General features: G+C 42.0%; 2 protein-coding genes across 3 annotated transcripts; both read right to left on the bottom strand.

The window, feature by feature from the left end:
* Nucleotides 1–11,800: 11,800 nt before the first annotated feature.
* On the bottom strand, nucleotides 11,801–19,154 carry LOC115596269 (amine sulfotransferase-like). 2 transcript variants are annotated; one of them, XM_030441160.1, is made up of 7 exons: nucleotides 19,096–19,154; nucleotides 15,944–16,102; nucleotides 15,423–15,631; nucleotides 15,170–15,296; nucleotides 14,892–14,986; nucleotides 12,978–13,152; nucleotides 11,801–12,898 (listed from the first exon to the last, which is right to left on the bottom strand). In XM_030441160.1, the coding sequence occupies exons 2-7, from the start codon at nucleotides 16,095–16,097 to the stop codon at nucleotides 12,750–12,752; spliced, it is 909 nt and encodes a 302-aa protein (XP_030297020.1). In that variant the 5' UTR covers nucleotides 16,098–16,102; nucleotides 19,096–19,154; the 3' UTR covers nucleotides 11,801–12,749. The 2 variants fall into 2 exon arrangements, with proteins under 2 accessions (XP_030297020.1, XP_030297021.1); XM_030441161.1 differs by having other exon boundaries at nucleotides 19,084–19,108.
* Nucleotides 19,155–23,241: 4,087 nt separating this feature from the next.
* Nucleotides 23,242–25,307, bottom strand: LOC115597039 (amine sulfotransferase-like). Its single transcript, XM_030442608.1, has 3 exons — nucleotides 25,129–25,307; nucleotides 23,701–23,875; nucleotides 23,242–23,621 (listed from the first exon to the last, which is right to left on the bottom strand). The coding sequence occupies exons 1-3, from the start codon at nucleotides 25,195–25,197 to the stop codon at nucleotides 23,473–23,475; spliced, it is 393 nt and encodes a 130-aa protein (XP_030298468.1). The 5' UTR covers nucleotides 25,198–25,307; the 3' UTR covers nucleotides 23,242–23,472.
* Nucleotides 25,308–27,178: the final 1,871 nt, after the last annotated feature.

The raw sequence follows: 27,178 nt of genomic DNA, 5'->3' as shown, positions 1-27,178 counted from the left end.
ACCATCAGTTGTCTCTTTGGATCACATCTGGCCTGCAGAGTTTACAGCATGCTGCTTCCTTCAACAAGCTGAGAGAAAGGAGGCTGCAGAGGTAAAGAGAAAGTGGGTTTGAGAAAGATGAGCGTCCAAAACAGGGTTTTATACAACACCTGTTTACAGATTTTAATGTATAAATATGGTGGGCTTTGATTTATGTCCCCCTACAGCATTAATGTTTTCAGATGACCCGTTGTTGTATTGAAGGTCTTACCGATAACATTTTCACAAATATTTTTTTTAGTAAAAAACACCTACAGTGCTTGTGGAAAGGTGCAGAATAAAAGCATGTATTTCCTTTAAAAACATTATTACAATTCAAGCTTTCAATTAATTTTCAGAGCCAATTGTATAAACCCTTCAGTATCTCGTGTTATCTGTGTTTCGTCAGTGATCAGCAGTCTTGGTAGTTGCCACTTGATGATGCAAACTGATGATCCGGACAGCAGCGGTGTTGTAACCTGAACGCGGTGGTGGCGGTGGGGGGGAGAAGGAATGCCATATTTAGAGGCTGAGTGTTAAAAGTAACAACAGAAAGTGGAAGCTAGTTAGCCTGGCATGCTAACATTAAAAATGGCGCACACTACAATTCAAGTGCCGACCCTGTGAGCCAAGAAATGTGTGCCTCCTGGAGAACAGAGATTTTTTTCTTTCCTTTTTTTTTTTTTATTGCAATTTTGACCAAATAAGTCGAGGCATCAAAACTAACAGCATCTCTATTTATACTTATTTTTAATGTATTATAATATGGCTCTAGTTTATTTAGGTCTTGTTTGTACCGACAGTGTTTAATCCATCTCCCTCCTTCCCTGTGTCTCCGCAGGAGGTGGGAAAATTGACAGCAGGTTTGATGGATGACCTCCAGCTCAACTCTCCCTCTCCATCTCCATCCTTCCTTCTCCTCCTCTCTCCGTCCCTCTCCTCTGGCCCTCCTTATCCTCTCAATGCATAACACAGCCTCCCCTGGGCAGGCTGGGACAGGGGAGGCCAGACCCAGAAACAAAGCCCTCCCTGCCGCTCGAATGCCCTCCCCCCGAGCTCCTGTCCTCCAGGGAGAGTGCTCTCTGCTGGGCCGGGGCTGTTAATAAGCTGCTAATGAGGAAACAGACCTCTATTCTCTGCTAACATCAAGACAGATGGACGCACACGACATGTTTGTTTTAAACTTCCTACTGATATGACGGATTAGCTGGTGGAGAGGCTCCGATTGGTCTGATTGGAGTTGGAGGCTTGTGATTGGTAGTGAATTTTATATGGCCAGCACCAAATAGCAGCTTACCAAATCTATACATTTGAATCTGTTAACAGGTGTTGTATAAAACCCTGTTTGGGCTCCTCATCGTTGCTTGAGGTAAAATTAACTTCTATTAGTGTAATGCTCCTGAAACATCAGCTGAACCGTCCAGGGTCGACTTGCATTGAAGCAAGGAGTCCAACGATATTCTACCAGTGAAGCGCTGAATCGCAAAATATGTCGAGTATGAGTTTGAAAGTGGCTCCTTAAAATACAGGGATCTGCTGCTCTTTGCTAGCTTTCCTTGGTTGTAGACAGCCTCCACATGCTAATTAGCTCATGGCTCAGTTAGCCGTGGAGCCTGGACCGGGTCTTCCAAGCCGTCAAGACTGACTGAGCTCAGTTTGATGACAGCTGTGTCAGGACATTAATCTGTGTTGAGTTTGAATTAAATGTGTGTAAGATGAGTTAAGAGGCAATTATGCTCATCTTAGTTTGGTAAAAGAAAGACATTTTAAGTCAGATTCAGTTGGATGTGTGTATTTTATTCATTAATGAAGCTAAAAGCCCTGCCGACACTACAGGAGCGTGTTGGACTGTCGCCTCTTGCAGTACAAAGTAGAATTTAGGAATCATCCCTGCAACACAATACATGGGCATCTTTGTCTGTTGTTTCTTCACACTCTTTCGATAAAGTTTTGAATATTTTAAACTAAAATTCTGGCCACATCTTACAAATGACTCCTTTAAGGATTAAATACTTTTGTTCTCATGTCCTTTTTCCCTCTTGGACCACCCGAATAGCTGTGACGCCACTTTTTTCCAGAGAATGAATCACTTCTCTGAGCTGCTATTTGTCCCCACATTTGAATAACACATCTGTTCATTGTGTGTTTGTGCCAGCACAGACATGTGTTGACCTCACAACCAGAGCTGGACCCTGCAGGTCTCACGGTATTCGTTGGGCTTGTACTGGGCGATCATGAAAACAGCGCTCGGGTCTCTGTTGATCACACCCAAGCAGCGCCCATCTGTTCAGTGCACAATATGTACGTGTAAGACACCAATGAATACATACAGTACGACAATAGACACATAGATAAAAGCACACACGAGGCCATATGCTCGCACACGTACACATAAACATATTCTCACACACATGCGGCCAGCATCCCAAGGCGCGCACATTTTAACAAGGAAAACACCTTCTCCCACTGGTTAACCGTCTAATTATGCAGTCGTCCTCATATTTACAGTACTGTGGAAGTGAAAGGCAGATGACACAAGCTGGCAGCACCTCACAATGCTTTACCAGGCTGCGTAAGGCAGCTGGTTAGCAGAGGGCCCGAGTAGGAGGAGGGAGCTGGCGACAGCTGTTGGAATCCATGCAAGTAGTTAAACAAAAGTCATTCAGAGGCTCAGTGTTTGGAGTAATCACCTGAAGCTTTCTATTCCTGCAGCAGAACAAGATGAAGATGAGAGGCGTGGGAGTAAAAAGTTTCTAAAACACACGTCCAAATCAAATGCATGAAAACATTCTTTTTTTTTTTTTTATGTTTTTGGTCCTCAAAAATTATGCAACACATTTCCATTGATTTTTATTGGGTATTCACGTACACTCATACATGCATCCATGTCCTAATGTCCCTAACTAATGTTGAGTAGCGTACTTTACTGATGAAAAATGAATTCATAAATGGTTTGACACCACTTTGGCTCGGGTTTGATTCAGTTATCAAACGGACTTGGTTAGGCTCTGGGTGAGATCAGGTTTTGAGAGCGTGACCGATATTCTTGGGATGTTTCTGGGACTGATGCTGATACAAATATTAGGGAGTAAAGAATTCCTAGATCTATATATACGCAGATGCTTTTGGTTTGCTATTTCACATTTTTTTTTGTAGTTATATCCTGTTGTCACTTTCCACTTCCTGCTCACTTTTGTTCCTAGTGTTCTGTGTCCCTCATGTGTTCCTGGTGTTCCTCCCCAGCCTGATTTCACCCCACACCTGTCTCACATCAGGCTGTTCCCAGTGTCTCTTCACCTGCAAATATTTCTTTTGTATTTTCCTTCTTCAGATGATCTTTTTTGTGCCGTTTGTAATGAGTTCGAAAACCCGTCAAATAAGCCAACACTTGTTGCACCTCCAATTCCTGCATCTCGAAGTCAATGGATTTATTAAAAAAATTTGGTTTCCGGTTAAATGCCTAAAACAAGGTCTGTTAACTCAAGCAAAATAGATTTTCATGTTTTGTTCTACGATATAAGATTAATAAAGGATCCTGTGATATGGGTGCATATATTCATGTGCATGGATATCCAATAAAAGTCAAATGAGATGTCTCGCACTATTTTTAGGGACTAAAAATATTCACAAAGCACCAAACAAAAAATCATATTTATCACAGATTATACACACCAAGTGAAACACTAAAATATCCCAAACTAAATTTGAGTACTATTTGTTAGTAAACAGTGTTGGGTGTTACTGTAATCACATTACTTTTTTCGGTAACGAGTAGTGTAAGGCATTACTTTTCTGAATGTAGTAATCACATTACACGCCAAGCTCGTTGCTTACGTCACATTGCTAGGTTAATCAATTTTAACCGCATAGTCTAACGCATCACACACAAGGGGCTGGGGGGGGGGGGGGGGGGGGCGTCAATAAAGGAACAGTGATTGGTTGGGGTTTTGCACGATGGTATCTTTCACCATCACAGACTGGTTAGTCTCCACCCGCTAGGTGAGATGGGATAACAAGGGCAGCGTCAACAACACGAGCAGAACATGCTGCTGCATGCGACTTCCCTGAAGTCCCCCCCGCTGCGTAAAGCCACTTTTGACGGTTGGAGAAATAAACATTACTTTGAATTTATTGAGCGTACGGAAAATAACTTGACTGTGAGGTGCACACTTTGCCCGTGTTGAAAACTTCTCTCCACCGCTGCTAACACTACCTCAAACTTAACAAAGCACCTACAGAGACAGCACGCACACACAAAGCTTGTTGCTCAGGAACCGTGGCGCAACATGAATTAATTTTTATAGAGCAAGTAGAAAGAATGTAACGAGTAACGTAACTAGTAATGTAACTAATTACTTTCTTCAGGGAGTAATCATGTAATGTAAGGTATTACTATTTTTGAGAGTAATGTGTAATATATTACTTTTTTGAGTAACGAGCCCCAACACTGTTAGTAAATACACCAGACAGTTGCTAACAAGTGGCTAAATGAGACAACAGAGGTTTTTGGGGATATTAAACATCATCACACTTTAAAACGACCACTCGTCTACTTATCTGTCGGACAGGCGGACTTTAGCTGCAAACTATTTCAAATGTAACTTTCCAACTTGTAGATTTATATCATAGTGCGTTTACTATAGCGCAGCAAGAGGCTCAGTGTGGGGTGATGTTGAAACTGACGACCACGTTGCAGTTTGTTTACAACCCAACATCAGCTTTTAACCTCTGGCGACGTCTCTTACGCTTTACGTGTTCGCCTGTGAGGATCCTCTAGCAGAACAGAAAACCTGTTAGTATCATAAGCTTGTGTTTGCCTTAGCGTTTATCTTCTGTAATAACCAAAAGTTCTGAAATCTCATAGGCTCTTTTTCCAAGGGAACGTGATGCTAACTTCCAGGTTAGCCTACAAAAATATGTCATCCCTGCTGACTCCATCTTGAGTAAATAAGGTTTTTACTTTAATTCCAGCTCTCCTTTTTGTTCTTACTGTCTGCTGATTCTTCATCCCTGCTACCATACTGCTCTCCTCCTCCCCCACTCTTCTACAGGCCTCTCTTCCCTTCCCAGCCTGCTTTGCGGGTCCGGAGGCGCCAGCCGCACCCTGTCCCGTGCAGTCTCCTGCCGTCCCGCTGAAGACCGTGAAATCGGCATGATTAATAATTATAATTATTGGCAAACGTGCCAGCTGCTCTGTGGCAATGGGCACCTCTGATTTATGGTTCTGTAAACGCAAACAGTCATTGTCCATATTCAGAAAAGAAAGGAGGGAAGGCAGGAGGGGAGACGGAGGCAGACGGGGAATTTTGGACGCCTGCCCTCAAAATATGATTTTATCTTCGGAAGTCAGCAGCCCTGTCCTGCAGGCATTGTCCTCAGTCCCTCCCTCCTTGCTTCCAACCATTCGTCTCTTGTTCTGCTCATGCTCCTCACCTAGTCTGTGCTCCATGGAGCATTGCTTTTTGATCTCAGTGGGCTTCAAAGGAGTCTGGGGCCACAGGGTTTCAAGCATTGTGCGCGCAGACTGCCGGCTTTATGAACAGCCTATCGTTAGCATTGTATTACCGCGGTCTTCGCCCTTAGTGTTGAGGTGTATGTCCACAAAGCTGCGCGCAGGACAATTAATGATTTAGAAGAAAAGTAAAACTAGCTCTCTGTTCAAGATAAACCATCCATTATCTGGGCATAATTAGATATTTTCTGATCTGATAATGAACTGGAGTACAACCAAGAGTCTGTCACACCGGCGTTTTCACTTGTGCTACCTGTGTGTGAATGTGTGTGTTTGTGTTTGTGTGCTCTGACTGATGGAGCTGCACAGTCTGTTCCTCAGGCTCTGGGGGTCTGCTGATGTGTCTATCACTGACAGAACGAGACTATGGATTACCTCGCTCATTAATCACCATCAACGTGGCAGCTCGCGCGCACACTCGCTCACTCGCGTATCGTTGCGCTGGCGCAAGCTCACACAAGTACGCCTTCCTGCAGACACACACTCGCACATTAATCTCTCCACTCACAGACAGAGTAGTTGTGACAGCTACTGGCCACCAACCTGTCCGCAGCCTAATCTCATTAGGGTCCTTCTGGCATCTGGGCCTGTTCTGCTGAGGGATGCTCCATGATGGAGTGAAGAAGACAAGGCGTTCAAGCGTATAATAGATGTCTAAATCATCTGGCCTCAGCCAGCGGGTCCTCTCGCTCTTTCATGTGATGCTCCTGAAGTAGGCAGGGGAAACCATCAGGAACACGTAACATAAAGGGAGACAGAATTGAAAACAGATACCAGGAATTTGATCTTAAAATGTAAACTCAGGTTGTTTAAACAAGGCAGCAACCGCTTGGCATCAGAAATAAAAAACGTGCAACTGTGCTTGGCGGAGTCGCAGTGGCACTCATCACACCTGTCTGCCACTCTCCAGTCTGCTGCAGGCCTGGCCTGTCCTGTCTGGTCCTGGAGTGCAGTGTTGTACCTGTCAGTGTTGTGCAGATGGGCTCCAGCTCCCCCAGGTACCTGGGCTAAATACCCGTCATTAATCACCACATAAAGCCTCCCCAGCGGGAGATGCCCCAGGTTAGACCGCATCAAGAAATAAATTGGCTGAAAAATGGCTCTGGACGAAAGCTCCATCCCTTGAGAGGAGAGGAGAGAGGAGAGGAGAGGAGAATCTGAAAGCCGCCTTCCTCGAGCCCACTAAGTGATCTGTCAGCGAGTTAAGCGACATCATCATTCACGCAGCCCCGATCGTGTTCCCGCGGTGCTGACAATCTCGGCTGTTTGCTTTCAGATTTGCACACATTCATCTTCTTTATTTGCCAAAGTGGCTACGCTGAGACGGAAGGCTGAGCTTTAACACTTCGAGTGCGGCGGCCTTCAGGTCCATCAGGCTTTGAATAAACACTCCTTCAAGAAAGGAAGATAACACGAAAGCATCAAGAGAGGAAACACAGACGCAGAAAAGACGAAGACGGATGGAGAATAGTAATGGGACAGGAAGTTCCGAATTCAGTGGTAATTATTGTAGTAGTCTTTGCATCGTCAGCTTTCCTTATTTCAGACACAAATGGACAACACAAGATCTGTTATTTTCTGACTTGGGATACCAACCTTTCTTAAATAATCCACATCAATCTTCCTGTGACCCACCTTGAGGGTCATGACCCAATCTTAGAACAACATTGCTTTAGGGCTCACACTGATTTAGGGGCCAATAACATCAACTAAATTGCGACAGTGCCCTCTGTGATCGGTGTCCTATCAGCAGAAGAGAGACCTGTCTTCTTTCAGCAGTTAATCAATCAATCAATCAATCAAAATGTATCCCAACCACGTTTTTACAGTGAAGATGCAATGAAATGTGCACACCAAAAAAAGGGACTACGGTCAAGAGCGTAACGAAAACCATGAAAATAGAAGATAAAAGTGGATAACAGCTTAGATAAGGTCAAGGACATGTTGTAGTCCAGTAGCCCAGACCTGTCCACCTCCGAGTAACATGTCTGTCCAGTCCTATGATTAATGACCACAGGGATTCCCCTGGTCAGCCACTGCACCTCTGCTCTATCGACACTGCTCCACCCTTCATCGTGCTGTTCTGCAGCACCTCAGGGCCTCACAGAGACTTCAGTCTGCACTCGACGGCTCTCATCAGACATCCTAAAAATGAAATATGTGCTGACACAGCGAGCATTAGAGCTAAGGAGATTACGTATGTAGTGATTAGGGATGTATACCATGGGCCGGTACTTTTTGGTACCGGCTCCTAATTGGGTCGGTACCAGGGTACCGTTAAGACTCTGGACAAACGGTACTGTTATCGGTACTTTAAAAAAAAATAAAAAAAATTTTGATGATTTTTTATCGGTTTTTGACATGGATGGTTTCTGAACGTCTACCCAACCGTAATGACTATGAATTTAACAACAAACTTGACTTGACGTCGCAGAAAACAAAACCGGGTGCTGCTGTCATGGCGCTGCAGTCTTTATTGTTAGCTGGGCTGCTAACTGTACTCGCTTTGTTATAGCAATCAAACACGCCGCACTCCTTTAGCTTCATACTATGCTCCAAGTGTTTGGTGATTGGTTTGGTTGCTTACCCCGAATTTCCCTGCATACTGTCCGCTGTGTTACAGCTCCGATACAATTTTGCTCCGCCGTCTGGTAACCCCCCACCGGTTGAGCTTTGAGCTTAGACAGCTGGTGTCGCGAGGCAGAGGAGTTTCCGCGATAATCACATAATCACTCGCGACCGCAGTTATAGGTATGTGTCATAAAAACAGTAGAAGAAGTAGTAGAAGAGCTTGTGTTTGTCAATTTTTTGAGATTTGTGTGCTGTTGTCAACACTGACTGTTTTATTTTGAAAAGTAACTGAATGTTGATATTTCGGTTCTTGACTTCCTGTCTGCTCGGTGCTAAATTCAGCTGAATTGCTGCGTCGTGGTCCGGCATCCGCCAGATATAAAAGTCCTGGTTATCTGTTCCGGAGTATTTGTAATTGCATAGCTTCTGTTCTGTTGAAGCTTTATTATTAACTTGTGGTAATAAAAGGTTGAATCTTTTGGCATCTTGTAAAGTCTTTATTCTTTTTTACACAAAATTACATGTTGTAGTATCGATAAGAGTATCGATAAGTATCGGTACCGATAAGGAGTATCAGTATCGATAAAATCCTAACGATATACATCCCTAGTAGCGATAAATGCTAATTCTACTATAAGCTGATTTAAAACACGTCTCTCTGCCAGTGAGGGAAAGTAGACTAGCAGTATTAATCTACTTAAAGGGTAATGCCACTAATTTGACACTTTTGATAATCTTAATGCCTCCTGTGATGTCACTCTGTGGCTACATTGCATTGTGGGTAATGTAGGGACCAGGTATTAAATACTCCTTTAAAACTATCAGACTCATTATGGACGGTTTCAATACAAATGATTAAAATCAGTACAGCAGAATCAGAGATGTCACCTGTTGTATTCCACACTCTCTTCTTGCTTTTCAAAGACCTGACACCAGCATTACCCACAATGCAACTTACCCACTGCGTGACATCACAGAAGGAAATGGACCATGGCAACGAATCGAATTATTTTCAATTTCTAAAAGTCAAAAATTTCAAATTTTGCTGCAGTATCTCTAGTTTTTAAAGGGAAGTCTTCTCTACAGCAACTTTTCAACTAGTTGATTTGAATTAGAAACAGGACATTTTCAATTTCAAGACATTTTCTTTTAATATAAATGTAGCAGCAAAAAAATCACAGCGCAACTAAACTAAATGTCAACGGAAAGCACGACTCCCTGAAAATGTTGGAGGGACTGAACAAGAGATAACTGCAGAGATCGCAGCAACTCACACGAGCAGAACTCCCACCATAACTCAGTGATGGCGTTGAGCTGAAACGCGGCCTTTACCTCGACGCCTCTGCACATCTTGTCTCCAACACAACACACACTTAAAAGGCGTAGCAGAGGACCACAGGCCATTTTGTATTTTAAAAAGAGGGGCATGGTGAGTGGCCAGGTTATGCTCCTCTATTCTTCTTATTCTTCCTTCACCAGAGCGGTCGGTGTCAGTAGGAGATGGCGGGACAATGGAGGTGATCTCTCTGATCTCAGTGCTCCTATTGTGGCTCGTCATATTATTGATGTTCATCTCTGAGAAAAGCCACGGCCTCTGCCTCGCCGCTTCTGCGTCACTCTGTCATTTTGTCTCTGCTGGATTTTCTCTCTTCTCTCTGTCCTACTTTACCTCCACGCAGCTCTGACATCGCTGTGCTGTATTCTCGCCGTTGAGCACAGAAACCACCCCCCCGAAAACTAAAACTGCAAATAAAAAGAAAACTGAAGTCGTTATCAGGGACGAATTGCTCGTTTTTTGGAGCCAAATTGAACCGGTGATGATAAAACAATGCATCAGACCTATAGTCTCTGAAAGCGACAATATGTGATGCTGCAGAGATGCAAAATGACCTCTAAATCCCTTCCCAACATGCTTTTACTTTCATTCCCAACGTCTTTGTACTCCTGCAATTGTGCAAAAACGGCAACACTGTGAAGGTATGTTGCCCACTCTCCTTTCAAAACGCACACAGATGAGAAAAGTAGCTGTCGCTCATTTATCAGCAGTGCCGTGGGCTGCCCATTCCTTGCTGTGCCGTGTTTGGGGTCAGGCTTCCTTCACTGTGGACTCTGAGTAATTATTAACCTACTGGGATTGTCCTGCAGTCCTGCGCTCATCTGGGACTGCTGAGTGTCAATCGGGAAAGGTCATGACAAGGCGACACAGCGATGAAGAAGAAGCGGAGAGAGTGAAAATAGACTGACTGATGAAATCCAACTGGAAAATTGGACCACTTTCCTAACAAGAGGCGTGGATCATGGATTACACACTTCTTCTCTCTGTGCAAACATTTAAAGGAAAAGTCTGGTTGTATATTTTTTCTTACTGTCAACAAATCTCATGAAAAGAGTCAGAAATTAACTTTTGTTCAACAGACAAGAAGAAACTGATGGTGCTTGTTCCTCTGCAGTAAAACAATACAAGAGTAGTGTGATAGTTAATAAACCCAGTAAAGCTCCATTACTCAACAGCGGGGTGGGAATCGACAAGAATTCACACATTCCATTGCCTTTGTCAACTCGACTTGTTATTGGTCCAATTCTTTGTTGATTCTCGTATCGATCCCTGATCAATTGTCTGTGTTGTTAAAAAGTAACGCTACACCAAGCCCAAGACTTTTTCCCATAAGCTAGAATTGTGAAAGAAGGGTCTCAACCCCCGTGAGGTGACTTGTTTCACTGTCATAGCTGGAGCCATTCGGTCCAATAAAAGTGGGAATGTCTAGAAGAACCGCACAAATCAATTATTTTATCCCCATTCAGGTTAGCCGGCTGTTAAACCAGAAGTTAGCCAGCTCGGTCAGCGATAGTCTGGAGTCCACACGCTCTATAGGCCACTATCATCTCGTGTTTCTTTGTAGAGAAAATAATTAAAGATATCATCAGTAGATTAAATGATGATGAACATAATCATTTGTTGCAGCCCTAATGGCAACTTAATAGGTAAAATCAACTATTTTATATGTGCTCCAGAATTAATTAATTCATTGTCATTTATCACTTTTTTTTTCCTTTAATAACACTGCTAAATATTCAGGTTTACTTTACCAACAGGGTTTAAACATTATTTTGTCTATAACCCTTCCCACCAAAACTAAACACAAGAAAAAATGACAGAATCAGTGACATAGCTCCTTCTTCCCTCCCCTCACACTGCGAGACCCCCTGTGTGTGATATAACCAGGGAAAAAGTGCTTTTATTTATGATGGGAAGAGTCGGACATGGACGTTCTCTACATAAAATCACCTCAAACTAAAGGTAATTTATACCGCTGCTGTGGCATTGTGGCCTACAGAGCCTTTGTGAGGCAGAGCACAACACATCTTCTAAAGATGTTTGGGTTTTGTGGGGAATAAATCGTGAAGTTTGTCTTGCGATCCGGCTCTATATCATATTCGGCTAGCTTGTCGGTGCCACTGTGGTTTTGAATGGGCCGCCAGAGGCCCAGCCACTGGCGGGTGGTCTGACACAGAAAGGTTAAATATGGTTCAGCCACGGACGCTCTCAAAGGGCCTCGCTGTTAAAAAAATAAGTTATGTGGGCTGTATGTCTTCACGCAGTCAGGAAATTGACAATACTGGCGCAGTGAGGCACAAGGCTGTCCCAGGGCTGAACTTCATGCTTGACCGTCCATTTGAAAAAAAGAGTCACAACATCACTTGTTTCCGGTGGATTTATTGGCGGCTCATCAAAGCCCCGGCTAGACAGAGGTGTAAAGTCAACACAATGACTATGCGTATATAATGGTTATATTCTTCAAACTTCTTTGTAGAGCTATGAAACAAACTTGAACTCTTTGGAGAGGAAAAATGAAAGACAATGCAGGAAAATAAATGGCTGAAACATCAACATAGAACAAGCATCATCTGGTGCATTAAATACTAGTCAAGACAATGGACTGTTGACCTATTGTACCACTTGTAATTGATCATTTATTTCTGCTTTTGTATCAGTGTGTCAGTCCAATTTACAGAAAAGGATATTTTCACACCTCCACCTCCCTCATCAGCGGGCAATTCACTTTTAATTTACCACAATTATTATTTTAGAAACTCACTTTTCTTTCTCTGACTATTCGAATCCTATGACTAGAGCTAATAAATTAAAATAATAAAAATGCAATAGTCCAGTGAAAGAGAACCAGGTCTATACATGACACCTACAAGGCACAAAGGTAATTCCACTGAAAAGTGCAATACAATTGCAATTAAAATTTTACTCAACTTATGACAGCATTTCAATTTCCTACAGCTTTACGGTATACTTCCACTTTGTACTTATTTACCAGTTATTTTGCAGATTGCACACTGCATCACAACCAAAGGAGCACATTTTTACATTAATTTATTTTTATATTTATCCCCGTTCACATCCATTTTATAGAGTGGCAAAGTGGGAGGAGTTATTTTGTGCCAAGAGTCACATTGATTTCTCCGATAAAAATGTGATCCGCTGGCGATTCACAGTTGGATCAGCCTGAAGTTGAAGGTTGCGTACACAGAAGGGTCGGAGGAGGCATTCGCAGAGAATTCAGGTGTTTAGAACAACGAAACAAGATTAAACAGAAGAGGAGGCCGTTTTTGAATCACTATCTCTGTGACTCTGAGCTCATGTTGAGGTCAGCTCTCTAAGAGGCGGTGACTCTTTGATCTCCCAGATGAAGCTGAGAGGCAGGTGGCTCATCCTGTCCTTGAACACTTTGTCAAAATGTTCATTCTGGGCAACAGTGAACAAGTTCTTCCAGTCACCTGCTTTACCTGTTCGGGCAAAGAAAGAAAGTCAGAAATGTGCCAGTCTGTGCTGAGGTACAGAGGAGCAGTCAGCGTGGAGACAAACCTTTGCGCATGGTTTCTGTCTTGTAGCGGTGGACTTCAACTAAGTCCTTGTAGTTTGCTTTAGGGTCGGTCTTCATGTTTTTGAAGGTGGACATCTCCACAACACGATCAATGGCTTCATCTGTCAAGTCCTTTCCCAGAAAAGCACAAAGCTTCACCACTTCCCCTCTGAGGTCCTGTCAACCACAGATGTTAATTCACATTTTAATGTGGCATTATTTGCCAAATTTGTTAAACTATGTTAAAGGTTCATTCAAGAGAAACATCCGCTTATGGAGGGCAAAGATGTCTAAAAATTGACTTCCGTTTCTAACATTGAAAGGTGCTATTTTTGGGATTGTAGAGTTTGGAAGGAGACTAAAATTGCTCCTTTAAACTGAGACCACATTATTACATAACTCATTGACTCCATGAATACACAGAAGGGAAAAAAAATCAGCAGTGACAATCAGACACGTGCACACATACAGTATATGGCCCTTTTTGTGTGTTTTTTTAATTAATGAATAAATTCCTGTTGTGCATTGGGATGTGAAAAAACTGTTATCTACCGTACGAATTTCGTACATGTCCGGTCCACTGCGGCTCCGCTCTGTCTCTCACAGAGGAGAGAGAGAGAGAGAAGCCGCTGCCTCATGGAGAACTCCACCATGCACGTAGATGTAACGTCAGAGTGGAGCGACTTGAACCTTTGTGAGTTATAAAGCCATTAACATAACTTTCTTTTAGGGGCTAACAAGTGGCCTTCCACTAATTCAACGTGCTTAAATATGAGTCATATTTCAGATAAGCGCCAATTTGTGCTTATTAAGCTAACTGCTTGTTAATGAGAGTTAAGAATAATCTGATGCCACAAATCTTAAACTTCTTCCAGATATTGAGTTAACTGTGGCTTTGCTGTTGTAAACATTGTTGTTCCTACTAACAGTCACAGTAGTCATTTCTTGGTTTTGTCACATTTTTAGATGTGTAGACTGTATTTTTAGTTCATGCTTGCCCTCCAATAAATAGCCTAATAATAAACCAGTGTTTTATTGCTTTTTAAGAAATGCAGCTGAATTGCATGTTTTCCAAACCTCAGTATTATGATAATGTGAATAAACTCATTTTGAAAATAATTTGTTGACACAAAAGAAATGGCAATTGCATATCACTCACAGCTATACACATGATACACAGCTAAGTAGTTAGCTTTCTATAAGTACTTTGTTTATTTTCATTAATTAATCTACATATTGTGTTATCAAGGCCTGAAAAAAAATTTGCTGCACGCGCACATGTACTGCCCTTTTCTGACTTTGAGCCCCTGCCCCTCTATAATCATGTGCACATCCCTGGTGACAATATTCAAGAAAAAATACATTTTACAAAATGGCGGCTACAGGGCATCAAACCACATGCTGTCAGTCATGTAAATCTCACTGAATAATGTAACTCAGTCCATTCGTAGTTTACTCCTCCCCCTGCTAAAGCTAAAACTAAAAGCTTCATATGAAATCCTGAGTTAGTGTGAACATATCTCGTAACTGAAAAGAGTCATTTCTTCATTGTTCTTCCGGAAACACATCAAAGGAAGTAAAGTGATGTCATCAGTGTGATTTTTAACATGACTCCAACGGATGATCACTTTCATTATATATTCTATAAATTTTGAATTTTACTTTTTCAATGTGATTTCTACCATATGTTTGATAGTTGTATAGACATTATTGCATTTTAAATGGTAGACAAACATTGTTTGAACTCTGTGGTGCTTTGAATGTTAAACAATTCATTAAAAAACAAATATTGCCAAATTGATGGCTCGCCAAGTAATTGTACAAATAACCTATTATTTTATATAAAAAAATCTAACATTTGCACATTCATCATAAATATTTGTTATGTTCAAATGTCCCATTTACATTTAACAGACCTTCAACATCTCCTCAAACTGCACAAAATGGACGTCCAGTTCCTCTTGTGCCGCGCAATATTCTCTCACATGATCAAACCACGATCCCATGTAAACTGTTGAAGCAAAAACGTGAATGTCAGTGATAAATACAACCGCAAAAGGTGAGCGAGAGGTTTTGCGTATTTGTCTTACAAAAAGATGAAAGAAATTAGCTTTGAAAAGACAAATAAAATCAGACAATCCACATACAAACGCAAAAATGAACATAGGTCTGATCGAGCTATGCTGTTACCTACCATCACCATCCAGGAACTGCTGATAGAAACCCTCAAAGCTCTCGGGTGTTTCCAGCAGGACCCAGCTCTGTGCAAAGTGATAAAGGGACACCAGGACATCTTTGGGGTTCCTCCAAACATATACAACCTAAAGGAAAAATATGTGCATATGTCCAATTATAGAGTTATTTTGACAGCTCAAGAAAGGCTCCTTTTTTTGTGTATTGGGTAACAGATGGCTCGACTGAAGGCTGGAATTAAAGAAAACTGATACCTTGATTCGCTTATCTTTCACTTGAACTGGCAACATGTCAGGGGGGAGATGTGAGCCAAAGATTCTGGGATCAGGCCTTTCTCGGAAAGGATTGTCAGCGGTTCTCTCCTCCAGCCAAGGAACTTTAACCCTGTTGGTGGCATCTCCGCCCCAGCCAGGTAGTGCAGCCTCCATGATCTGGACCAGGATCTGCTGCATCCACACTGTACCTACAAATCAAAAGAATATATCCAAGCATTTCTAAGCATTTCCAATAAAGCAACATCCGACACCCCAGCACCAGGATAAACCCACTGAGGGGAATCTGAAAACTATAAGGTGAAAATTATATCATAAAATAAAATGTTGTGATTTCACAATGAAACATCTCTACAGAAAGGCTGAGTAACAATAACGAGTGTGTTTAGAAGGTTGTATTGCTGAACATCTAGAGACTAACTTTAGCGTTGATCACTATAATTCCAAACTAATCACGTGTTAATCTTTGTTGTGCTTCACAGAAAAAGATGCAAGCAACTGACCTGACTTGGGGTAAGTGATGAGGAAGATATCAGTAGGACGGATCTCAACATGCAGGAGGGCGTCCAAGTCCTTTGGTCGCATTATGTCCTTTGTCAGAAAGTTTCTCCCTCTGTGCCTGAACAGGTAAGGGGTAACGTACTCCAGAGAATCCATGGATGCTAAAATGAGAGCAGGTTCTTGAAAGTGTTCTCAGTCTGAGCAGTCGTGCTGCCTCACTGCTGTCAGTTAGACAAAGTGACTGTATGCAGTCTAGTATATTTGATTTAAAGTAGTTTTTTTGGCCTTTGGCTTTATTGACAGGACAGTTGAAGATATGACAGGAAACAGGTTGAGAAAGAGGCGGAGTGACAAGCAGCAAAGGGCTCCAGGCCGGGACTCAAATCCGGGGCCGCTGCAGCGAGGGCAAAGCCTCTCCACGTGGGACGCCTGCTCTACCCACTGAGCTAATAATTTCATAATTTCCTTTGTCAACAAAAAGCTTCCACATGGGCACTGTCTTCACATTTGACGAAATGAAATGTGACAAAATATCAGTTTGATATATATTAAAGTAGCCTAGAAGTTGTATCAACGTTTGCATGTAATCAAGAACTGACTGTCAAATCAAATAAATAAAGAATTCCAAAAACATTTCGACAATATTTATTGTCACTTAACATTGAATTATACAGATATATAATACAGTAGAGATGTATTATTTTCTTCTCTCTTTAAAGTCCGTGTAAAGCAGAAATACATTTGTGTTATGAGTTTATCACACCACAGAAAAATGCGTCATTGATCACTGAGCCAAATTTTAAAGATTAAAAAAATTGCCAAGTACTTAAAATTAGGTCTCGAAATCATAGAAAAACAAGCACTTCTCTCTGCTGTGAAACGCTGGAGGCGTGTCATTTAGAGGCGCTGGAGCCACGCCCAGACGCGAGAGGGGAGCCTCCTCCGTGTACTGTACAAGGATGTAACCTACAGCAACAATAGAAGCTAGCAGCTTCATCGGAGGAGCCAGCCCGACCTGTTTGAGCCATCAGAGCCAGAAACTGACTCTGAGTCAGACACTGATAGTGCTCAGCCTCGTTCCTCACAGTCCATGTTCCTCATTACACACACACGTAAAACCCCAGTCTACATATAATTCCTTGTCATAGCTATATTGGTGCACATAAAATATTACCTGTAGATTATCATTGTGCTGTCAGATGGACTCCGCTCAGGGAATGAGACCAAATCATGTCATGATTAAATGCATTAACATTTGCTAACATTACATGGGCATGACAGGATGCTCAATGTAAAATCACTTTCAGGATCTGCACCTTCAGGAAAATGCATTTAATTGCCCAAATGTACAATATTTATAACATACATAAGCACACACTTACACTTAGAGCTTAGATCTGGCCCAAAAGAAAATCAAGCCCGACCGACCCGATCCGAGCCCGTGCAGTGATACCGGTAACACGTTACTCTAATCTGACCACTTTTTTCAGTGAGAAGTAATTTAACGCGGTAAACAAACCACTAATCAGATTAAAGTTACTTATTCAAATCACTGTGCGTCACTATTATTTTTGTCATTTTCCTTAGTAAAAATATATATTTTTGCTTTCTTCTTGCATCTCGGGGAATTTAATTTTGTTAAATATTATTTTCTAATTTGGCTAAAATCTTTGTCCTGCGTCTTATTATGATCATAATCATGACCAACTAATTAAAGCCAAAAGTACAAAATCATTCAATGATCAGGAATTTTCAAGTAAAAAGTATTGGTATCAGTACCGGTATCGGCAATACTGGCCCTGTAATTACTTGGTATCGGGTCGATACCAAAATTTGCAGTATTGCCCACCCCTAGTTATTGCCAAAAATGAACTCTGCAGCAAACACAAGTCTATGATACCGACACGTTCCATTCAACAGCGCAGTCTTCACAGATGAACACCACTCTTGTGCTTTTCAAAGTGTGAATTAAGTAAAAAAGTACATCTGCCCACCCCTAAGAGAAAACACCTGCAGCGTGTTGTCTTCCAGACGGCTCTGTTGGCCCAAGAGTACAATTCACCGTTCACCACCCTCCCCTCAGGCAGGCCGGGTTAGGGTTGACTGACAGCTTTTCACCTTCAGAACCCATGACACTTCCTCACCTCATTTTTTCATTTACACTTCGTAAATCGTATAAATGGTGTTGGTCTGTAAAGATTATTTTGATGAATAAATGAAATTGACAAAACTGGCGCAGTGAGGCACAAGGCTGTCCCAGTTGCATGACTTAAACGTCACCACCATTAAACGTCTTACTGCACGATTACTACACACATTTTCTTTACATTGAAGTCACAAATTGAACAGTTTTTACTTATAGCTGGCCTGTAAAGATGGACCAGTGAGGATATGAGTCTCCATGTTCAGTGTGATTGACCTTTTGATTTCCCTGAAAAGTTTCTGTGGACTCATTTAGCCACTTGTCAATATTTTGGGAGCAATCTGCCCACCCCTAAGAGAAAACACCTGCAACGTGTTGTCTTCCAGACGGCTCTGTTGGCCCAAGCCTGAGGTACATCCACTGTATACTGTCGCAGTATATAAAACACTCTGTGTTGACACCAGCACACAAATCTCAGAAAAAGAGAAAAACACAAGCTCTTCTGCTAATCCTTCAGTCGGGAACACTTCCTGTTGTTTTTATAACACAGACCATAACTGGGTTGACAGTGATTATGTGATTATCGCAGAAACACCTCCGCCTCGCAACGCCAGCTGTCTACCATACTGTGTCATGGTGGACTCAAAACGCAACCGGTGGGGGTTACCGGACGGTGGACGGCGGAGCAAAACCGGATCAGAGCTGTAACGCAGCGGACAGTATTCAGTGGAAATTCGGTGTAAGCAACATCACCAAACACTTTTAGCGCTTGCATAGTATGAAGCTAACAGAGTGCGGTGAGATTAATTGTCATAACAAAGCAAGTGAAGTTAGCAGCCCGGCTAATGCTAAAGACGGCAGAGCTCTGTCAGCAGCACCCGGTTTCGTTTCTGCGACGTCAAGTAAGTTTGTTGTTTAGGTTGTAGTCATTACAGTTGGGTAGACATTCAAAAACCGATAAAATATCATCAAAAAAAAGTTTTTAAAAAAAAGGAGTACCGATAACTGTACCGTTTATCCAGAATCTGTCATGATCCCATTATAGCAGCTCCGCCTTCTTCCTGGTGTTTGTGTTGTTTCCCCTGTCTGTATTGCTCCTCCTGTCTGTTCTGTGTGAATGTGGGCGTGGTCTCTCTCCAGCAGGCAGCAGCCAGGTGAATCTACTCTGCAATCAACCATCTATATAGCCGCTGGATTCCCTCCTGCTTGTCGCCAGGTTGTTGCTTCAGTATACGTGGTTGTTCTCCTCCTGGCTCTCCTCTGTATTTTTGATATTGTGCTCCAGTACTAGCTTGTGTGGCTAATACCTGTGTCTTTCCACTCACCCCAGATTGCCATGCTTGCTTAGCAGTCTGTAGCCCTTTTTACACAGCGTCTCCCCATTATTTCCGGAGCGGTGGTTCGCTAATTCTCCGCCGATGGTGATTCACACAGAGCGAAGCATCTCCGCCTTCACGTGTGTAATTCACACAGAAAGCCGGTGCTGCGGCTCCTAAAGAGGCGTGATGGTACACGTCATGTTGATGACGCCGGTGTTTCCCCAGGTGTTCACCTGTTAATCTAAACCCGCGGACAGTTTATAATCATGCTGTTATAATGTGTAGTGATTTAGATCCTGACCCACCAAACATCCTGGAAAGTGACAGAGTTAAGTTTTTCGCGCTAAATTATACAATTATACATAATCACCATCAGTAAACAGGATGCTGTCTGACTCTGTCACTCACGGGGACGGAGGCTGTTTTCTGGGGGAAAGTTCCCTGAAGTCTTGGTCAGGAGGGCTGACGGTCGCGGCGATTTATTTTCGTCACAAACACTCGGTGAGTTAAAGTTTTTTGCCGGTGACAAACGCTGTTTTTCAGGCAGAAATGTGAGGAAGAGTCAGTAGGACAGGCGGGAGGACAGACGCTTCTCCACGTACAGCTGTGGTAGCCTATTTGTTTTCCTCATATAAGTTGCAAAAGACAGTTACTACGTTACTTTTGTTCGGTCCTGTAACGTTGCTTTGTGGGACAAAGCAAATGTATTTAGTTGAGTGAAGGACCTGTGTAGTTATCAGACTGTCAGACCGACACGCCCTCGCTCCGCGCCTCCAGATTATCCGTTCACACTGGGACGGCTCACCAATAATGCGGCCCTGATGCTACCCCCAGAGGCGGATCAGCGCCGGAGCGAAATTTCCCCCCCTCTCCGCATCTGAAACTTTCACACAGAGGAGGGTGCGGAGAATTGGCGCAGGATCCCCGCATGCAAACGGCAGTGTGAAAGAGGCTTGTGTTTGCTTCTCCACCGCCTTCTCTCCTGTGAATACGCTTGAGTCAACAGACCTCACCACGCCGTGCTGCACACCGCCATTGTTCCGCAGCTGACGTCACTCCATACCATCATCACCCTCATCTTCACTGGTGATCTCACGAGCCACGACGGGACCCTGGGACCTCACGCCACCCCTGCATACCTTCACTTGCTTGTCACGTGTGAACATTAAAAGACTTGTTCTTTCACTGTTACCTGTGGATCAGAGTCGTGCTTTTGGGGTCAGATCTTGTACGAATCATAACAGAATCTTAACGACACCCTGGTACCGACCCAATTAGGAGCCGGTACCAAAAAGTCCCGGTCCTCGTATATATCCCAACTTGTAATTGATCATTTATTTCTGCTTTTGTATCAGTGTGTCGGTCCAATTTACAGAAAAGGATATTTTCACACCTCCACCTCCCTCATCAGCGGGCAATTCAATTTTAATTTACCACAATTATTATTTTAGAAACTCACTTTTCTTTCTCTGACTATTCGAATCCTATGACTAGAGCTAATTAATTAGTAAATAGTTTTTACTTATAGTAAAGTTACTTAGGCCTGTAAAGATGGACCAGTGAGGAAATTAGTCTTCATGTTCATTGTGGTTGACGTTTGATTTCCCCGGAAAGTTTCTGTGGTCTCATTTAGCCACTTGACAATATTTTGGGAGCGATCTGCCCACCCCTAAGAGAAAACACCTGCAGCGTGTTGTCTTCCAGACGGCTCTGTTGGCCCAAGAGTACAATTCACCGTTCACCACCCTCCCCTCAGGCAGGCCGGGTTAGGGTTGACTGACAGCTTTTCACCTTCAGAACCCATGACACTTCCTCACCTCATTTTTTCATTTACACTTCGTAAATCGTATAAATGGTGTTGGTCTGTAAAGATTATTTTGATGAATAAATGAAATTGACAAAACTGGCGCAGTGAGGCACAAGGCTGTCCCAGGGCTGAACTTCATGCTTGACTGTCCATTTGAAAAAGAGAGTCACAACATCACTTGTTTCCGGCGGATTTATTGGCGGCTCATCAAAGCCCCGGCTAGACAGAGGTGTAAAGTCAACACAATGACTATGCGTATATAATGGTTATATTCTTCAAACTTCTTTGTACTTCTTTGTAGAGCTATGAAACAAACTTGAACTCTTCGGAGAGGAAAAATGAAAGAAAATGCAGGAAAATAAATGGCTGAAACATCAACATAGTACAAGCATCATCCGGTGCATTAAATACTAGTCAAGAAAATGGACTGTTGACCTATTGTACCACTTGTAATTAGGGATGTGTATCGTTAGGATTTTATCGATACCGATACCCATACTCTTTATCGGTACCGATACTTATCGATACTCTTATCAATACTACAACATGTAATTTTGTGTAAAAGAATAAAGACTTTACAAGATGTTAAAAGATTCAACCTTCTTTTTATTACCACAAGGTAATAAATAATTAAATTAAATTAAATAATTTCCCAGTCTGGGATCATTAAAGTAATTCTTTCTTTTTTTTTTTCTAATAATAAAGCTTCAACAAATTACAATTACAAATACTCCGGAGCAGATACGCAGGACTTCTATATCTGGCAGATGCCGGAGCACGACGCAGCAATTCAGCTGAATTTAGCACCGAGCAGACAGGAAGTCAAGCACCAAAATAACAATATAACATCCGGTTACTTTTCAAAATAAAACACCCAGTGTTGACACCAGCACACAAATCTCAAAAAAGAGACAAACACAAGCTCTTCTGCTAATCCTTCAGTCGGGAACACTTCCTTTGTTGTTTTTATAACATAGAGCTATAATATGTGGTTATTGCGGAAACTCCTCGGTCTCGCGACGCCAGCTGTCTACCGTACTGTGCTGCGGCGGACTCAAAATGCAACCGGTGGGGGTTACCAGATGGCGGATGGTGGAGCAAAACGGTATCAGATCTGTAACACAGCTGACACGTATCTGGTGGAATTTCGGTGTAAGCAACATCACCAAACACTTGGAGCACGCATAGTATGAAGCTAAAGGAGTGCGGCGTGTTTGATTGCCATAACAAAACCAGTAAAGTTAGCAGCCCGGCTAATGCTAAAGACTGCAGAGCTGTGGCAGCGGCACCTGGTTTCGTTTCCACAACGTCAAGTCACGGTAAGTTTGTTGTTAAGGTTGTAGTCATTACAGCTGGGTAGACATTCAAAAAGCATCCATGTCAAAAACCAATAAAAAAATCATCAAAAAAAAGTAAAAAAAAACAAAAAAAAAACAGTACCGATAACTGTACCGTTTGTCCAGAATCTTAACGGTACTCTGGTACCAACCCAATTAGCAGCCGGTACCAAAAAGTACCGGTCCTCGTCCCCACTTGTAATTGATCATTTATTTCTGCTATTGTATCAGTGTGTCAGTCCAATTTACAGAAAAGGATATTTTCACACCTCCACCTCCCTCATCAGCGGGCAATTCACTTTTAACTTTTCTTTCTCTGATTATTCAAATCCTATGACTAGAGCTAATAAATTAAAATAATAAAAATACAATAGTCCAGTGAAAGAGAGCCAGGTCTATACATGACACCTATAAGGCAGAAAAGTAATTCCACTGAAAAGGGACACCAATGTTGGACCGTCTGTGATCCATATATGTCGTTATAGGATGTAAATTTACTCAAGCGCTGGATATAAGGTACCAATTTATTTTACAATTACAGTTTTACTCAACTTATATCAGCATTTCAATTTCCTACTACTTTACGGTATACTTCCACTTTATAATTATTTACCAGTTATTTTGCAGATTGCACACTGCATCACAACCAAAGGAGCACATTTTTACATTAATTTATTTTTATATTTATCCCCGTTCACTTCCATATTATAGAGTTGCAAAGTGGGAGGAGTTATTTTGTGCCAAGAGTCACATTGATTTATCCGATCAAAATGTGATTCACAGTTGGATCAGCCTGAAGTTGAAGGTTGCGTACACAGAAGGGTCGGAGGAGGCATTCGCAGAGAATTCAGGTGTTGAGAACAACGAAACAAGATTAAACAGAAGAGGAGGCTGTTTTTGAATCACTATCTCTGTGACTCTGAGCTCATGTTGAGGTCGGCTCTCTAAGAGGCAGTGACTCTTTGATCTCCCAGATGAAGCTGAGAGGCAGGTCGCTCATCCGGTCCTTGAACACTTTGTCAAAATGTTCATTCTGGGCAACTGTGAACAAGTTCTTCCAGTCACCTGCGTTACCTGTTCGGACAAAGAAAGAAAGTGAGAAATGTGCCAGTCTGTGCTGAGGTACAGAGGAGCACTCAGCGTGGAGACAAACCTTTGCGCATGGTTTCTGTCTTGTAGCGGTGGACTTCAACTAAGTCCTTGTAGTTTGCTTTAGGGTCGGTCTTCATGTTTTTGAAGGTGGACATCTCCACAACACGATCAATGGCTTCATCTGTCAAGTCCTTTCCCAGAAAAGCACAAAGCTTCACCACTTCCCCTCTGAGGTCCTGTCAACCACAGATGTTAATTCACATTTTAATGTGGCATTATTTGCCAAATTTGTTAAACTATGTTAAAGGTTCATTCAAGAGAAACATCCGCTTATGGAGGGCAAAGATGTCTAAAAATTGACTTCCGTTTCTAACATTGAAAGGTGCTATTTTTGGGATTGTAGAGTTTGGAAGGAGACTAAAATTGCTCCTTTAAACTGAGACCACATTATTACATAACTCATTGACTCCATGAATACACAGAAGGGAAAAAAAATCAGCAGTGACAATCAGACACGTGCACACATACAGTATATGGCCCTTTTTGTGTGTTTTTTTAATGAATGAATAAATTCCTGTTGTGCATTGGGATGTGAAAAAACGGTTATCTACCGTACGAATTTCGTACATGTCCGGTCCACTGCGGCTCCGCTCTGTCTCTCACAGAGGAGAGAGAGAGAGAGAAGCCGCTGCCTCATGGAGAACTCCACCATGCACGTAGATGTGACGTCAGAGTGGAGCGACTTGAACCTTTGTGAGTTATAAAGCCATTAACATAACTTTCTTTTAGGGGCTAACAAGTGGCCTTCCACTAATTCAACATGCTTAAATATGAGTCATATTTCAGATAAGCGCCAATTTGTGCTTATTAAGCTAACTGCTTGTTAATGAGAGTTAAGAATAATCTGATGCCACAAATCTTAAACATCTTCCAGATATTGAGTTAACTGTGGCTTTGCTGTTGTAAACATTGTTGTTCCTACTAACAGTAACAGTAGTCATTTCTTGGTTTTGTCACATTTTTAGATGTGTAGACTGTACTTTTAGTTCATGCTTGCCCTCCAATAAATAGCCTAATAATAAACCAGTGTTTTATTGCTTTTTAAGAAATGCAGCTGAATTGCATGTTTTCCAAACCTCAGTATTATGATAATGTGAATAAACTCATTTTGAAAATAATTTGTTGACACAAAAGAAATGTCAATTGCATATTACTCACAGCTATACACATGATACACAGCTAAGTAGTTAGCTTTCTATAAGTACTTTGTTTATTTTCATTAATTAATCTACATATTGTGTTATCAAGGCCTGAAAAAAAATTTGTTGCACGCTGTGCGCGCACATGTACTGCCCTTTTCTGACTTTGAGCCCCTGCCTCTCTATAATCATGTGCACATCCCTGGTGACAATATTCAAGAAAAAATACATTTTACAAAATGGCGGCTACAGGGCATCAAACCACATGCTGTCAGTCATGTAAATCTCACTGAATAATGTAACTCAGTCCATTCGTAGTTTACTCCTCCCCCTGCTAAAGCTAAAACTAAAAGCTTCATATGAAATCCTGAGTTAGTGTGAACATATCTCGTAACTGAAAAGAGTCATTTCTTCATTGTTCTTCCGGAAACACATCAAAGGAAGTAAAGTGATGTCATCAGTGTGATTTTTAACATGACTCCAACGGATGATCATTTTCATTATATATTCTATAAATTTTGAATTTTACTTTTTCAATGTGATTTCTACCTAATGCAAATAAGTGGTATCGGTGAATTTTTGCGAGTATGAGTACCAGTATAAGAGCGCAGGATCGGCCCGATACCCGACGCCAGTATCGGTATCAGTGCATCCCTATTAATTTACATTCTGTTGAAAAGCAGGAGGCTGTTGGGTGGTGTAGGGACGATGTATTTGTGTTGGACAACCCAGAAGTTATCATCGCCCTGGTTCCCTCAACAAAAAGGTTATTGCCGAAAAATGATCTCTGCAGCAAACACAAGTCTATGATACCTATATGTTCCACTCAGCAATACAATCTTCACAGATGGACACTACTTTTGTGATTTGTGTAAAGTGTAGATTAAGTAAAAAGCTACATTGCGGTTGCATGACTTAAACATCACCGCCATTAAGCGTCTTACTGCAGAATTACTACACATTTTCTGTACATTGAAGTCACAAATTAAATATTTTTTACTAGTTTTTTTTACTAGTTTTTACTAAAGATGTACCAGTGAGGAGATGAGTCTTCGTGTTTGGTGTATAATGTTTGATGTTGATGTTTAATTTCCCCCGAAAAGTTTCTGTGGTCTCATTAAGCTGTTTGCCAATATTTTGGGAGTGATCTGCCCACCCCTAAGAGAAAACACCTGCAGCGTGTTGTCTTCCAAACGGCTCTGTTGGCCCAAGCCTGAGGTACATCCACTGTTCACCGTTCACCACCCTCCCCTCAGTCAGGCCGGATTAGGGTTGACTGACCCCCCCCCCCCCCCCCCCCCCGAGCTATGGGCAGACTTTAGAGCCCATGATGCTTCCTCACCTCATTTTTTCATTTACAGTTCATAAATCGTATAAATGGTGTTCGTCTGTAAAGATTATTTTGATGAATAAAAACGTACTAGTATCAAAAACTTGAGCTTTTTTTCTGCAATGAACCAAAATCAAATTTAAAAATCTACCGGGGGAACCGGGGCAATGCTAGCTATGTTAATGCTTGTTAACGTCTCAGTGTTTTATCATCCGGGACTTAGTTAAAATACTCTCTTTTCTTTTTCACAGTTTGCTTTAGATCTATTGTTAATAGTTTTGTGTTTTTTTAACGTAGTGTTTTTAAACATTTTCGACCCTTTAGATAGACGTTAGCTAGCCAAACGCTAACATTAGGTTGCTATGGCTCCACTTGAAAGTAACCAGAAAAGCTCCGACCTCATCGCTGGACAAATAAGAAATAATGTCCCATAGAGAGCCAAAGTCACATCTCTTCTGGTTTGCTCCATGGGACCTTATTTCAGAAAAAACTTTCTGTTGGTTTGTATTTGTATTGTACTCTATAGAAAGCTGTTGGGCTGATTTCTGCTTTATACAAAAAAAGATACATTTGTAAGTTGTATGGGTTGTTTTCCTCTGACTTGACAGTTTAAAAGTTTTGTTTTGATATTTCCAAGACTGGAAAGCGTTGAGAAGTGGAATGGGGCGGGGGGGGGGGGGTCACTGCTCTGCTCTGAGAGGCATTGACCAGGATGGGAAGGATCTTCAAAGCTCAGGATAGAGGTCCCTGGCCCCCCACTGCAGCCTTGTTCACATGAGAATCAATCTGGTGCCAGTGTTTGATGTGAACCGCAGATAAAAGAAAGGAAACAAAGAATGACAGCGGGGAGATATGGAAAGATGGGGCACAAACAGACCGAGAGATTAATGAGTGAGGCAGATAAAAAAAAATTGTAGAGGTATGGAGAAGTGCCAGAGGGCCACATTCGACAAAGACTGAGAGAGATAAGGCAGGGGAGAGAGTAAAAGGCAAACAAAAAATCCACCCAA

The sequence above is a fragment of the Sparus aurata genome, chromosome 15 (genome assembly GCF_900880675.1).
Source record: "Sparus aurata chromosome 15, fSpaAur1.1, whole genome shotgun sequence".
NCBI lineage: Eukaryota > Metazoa > Chordata > Actinopteri > Spariformes > Sparidae > Sparus > Sparus aurata.
This window is presented reverse-complemented; position numbering and strand designations above follow the sequence as displayed.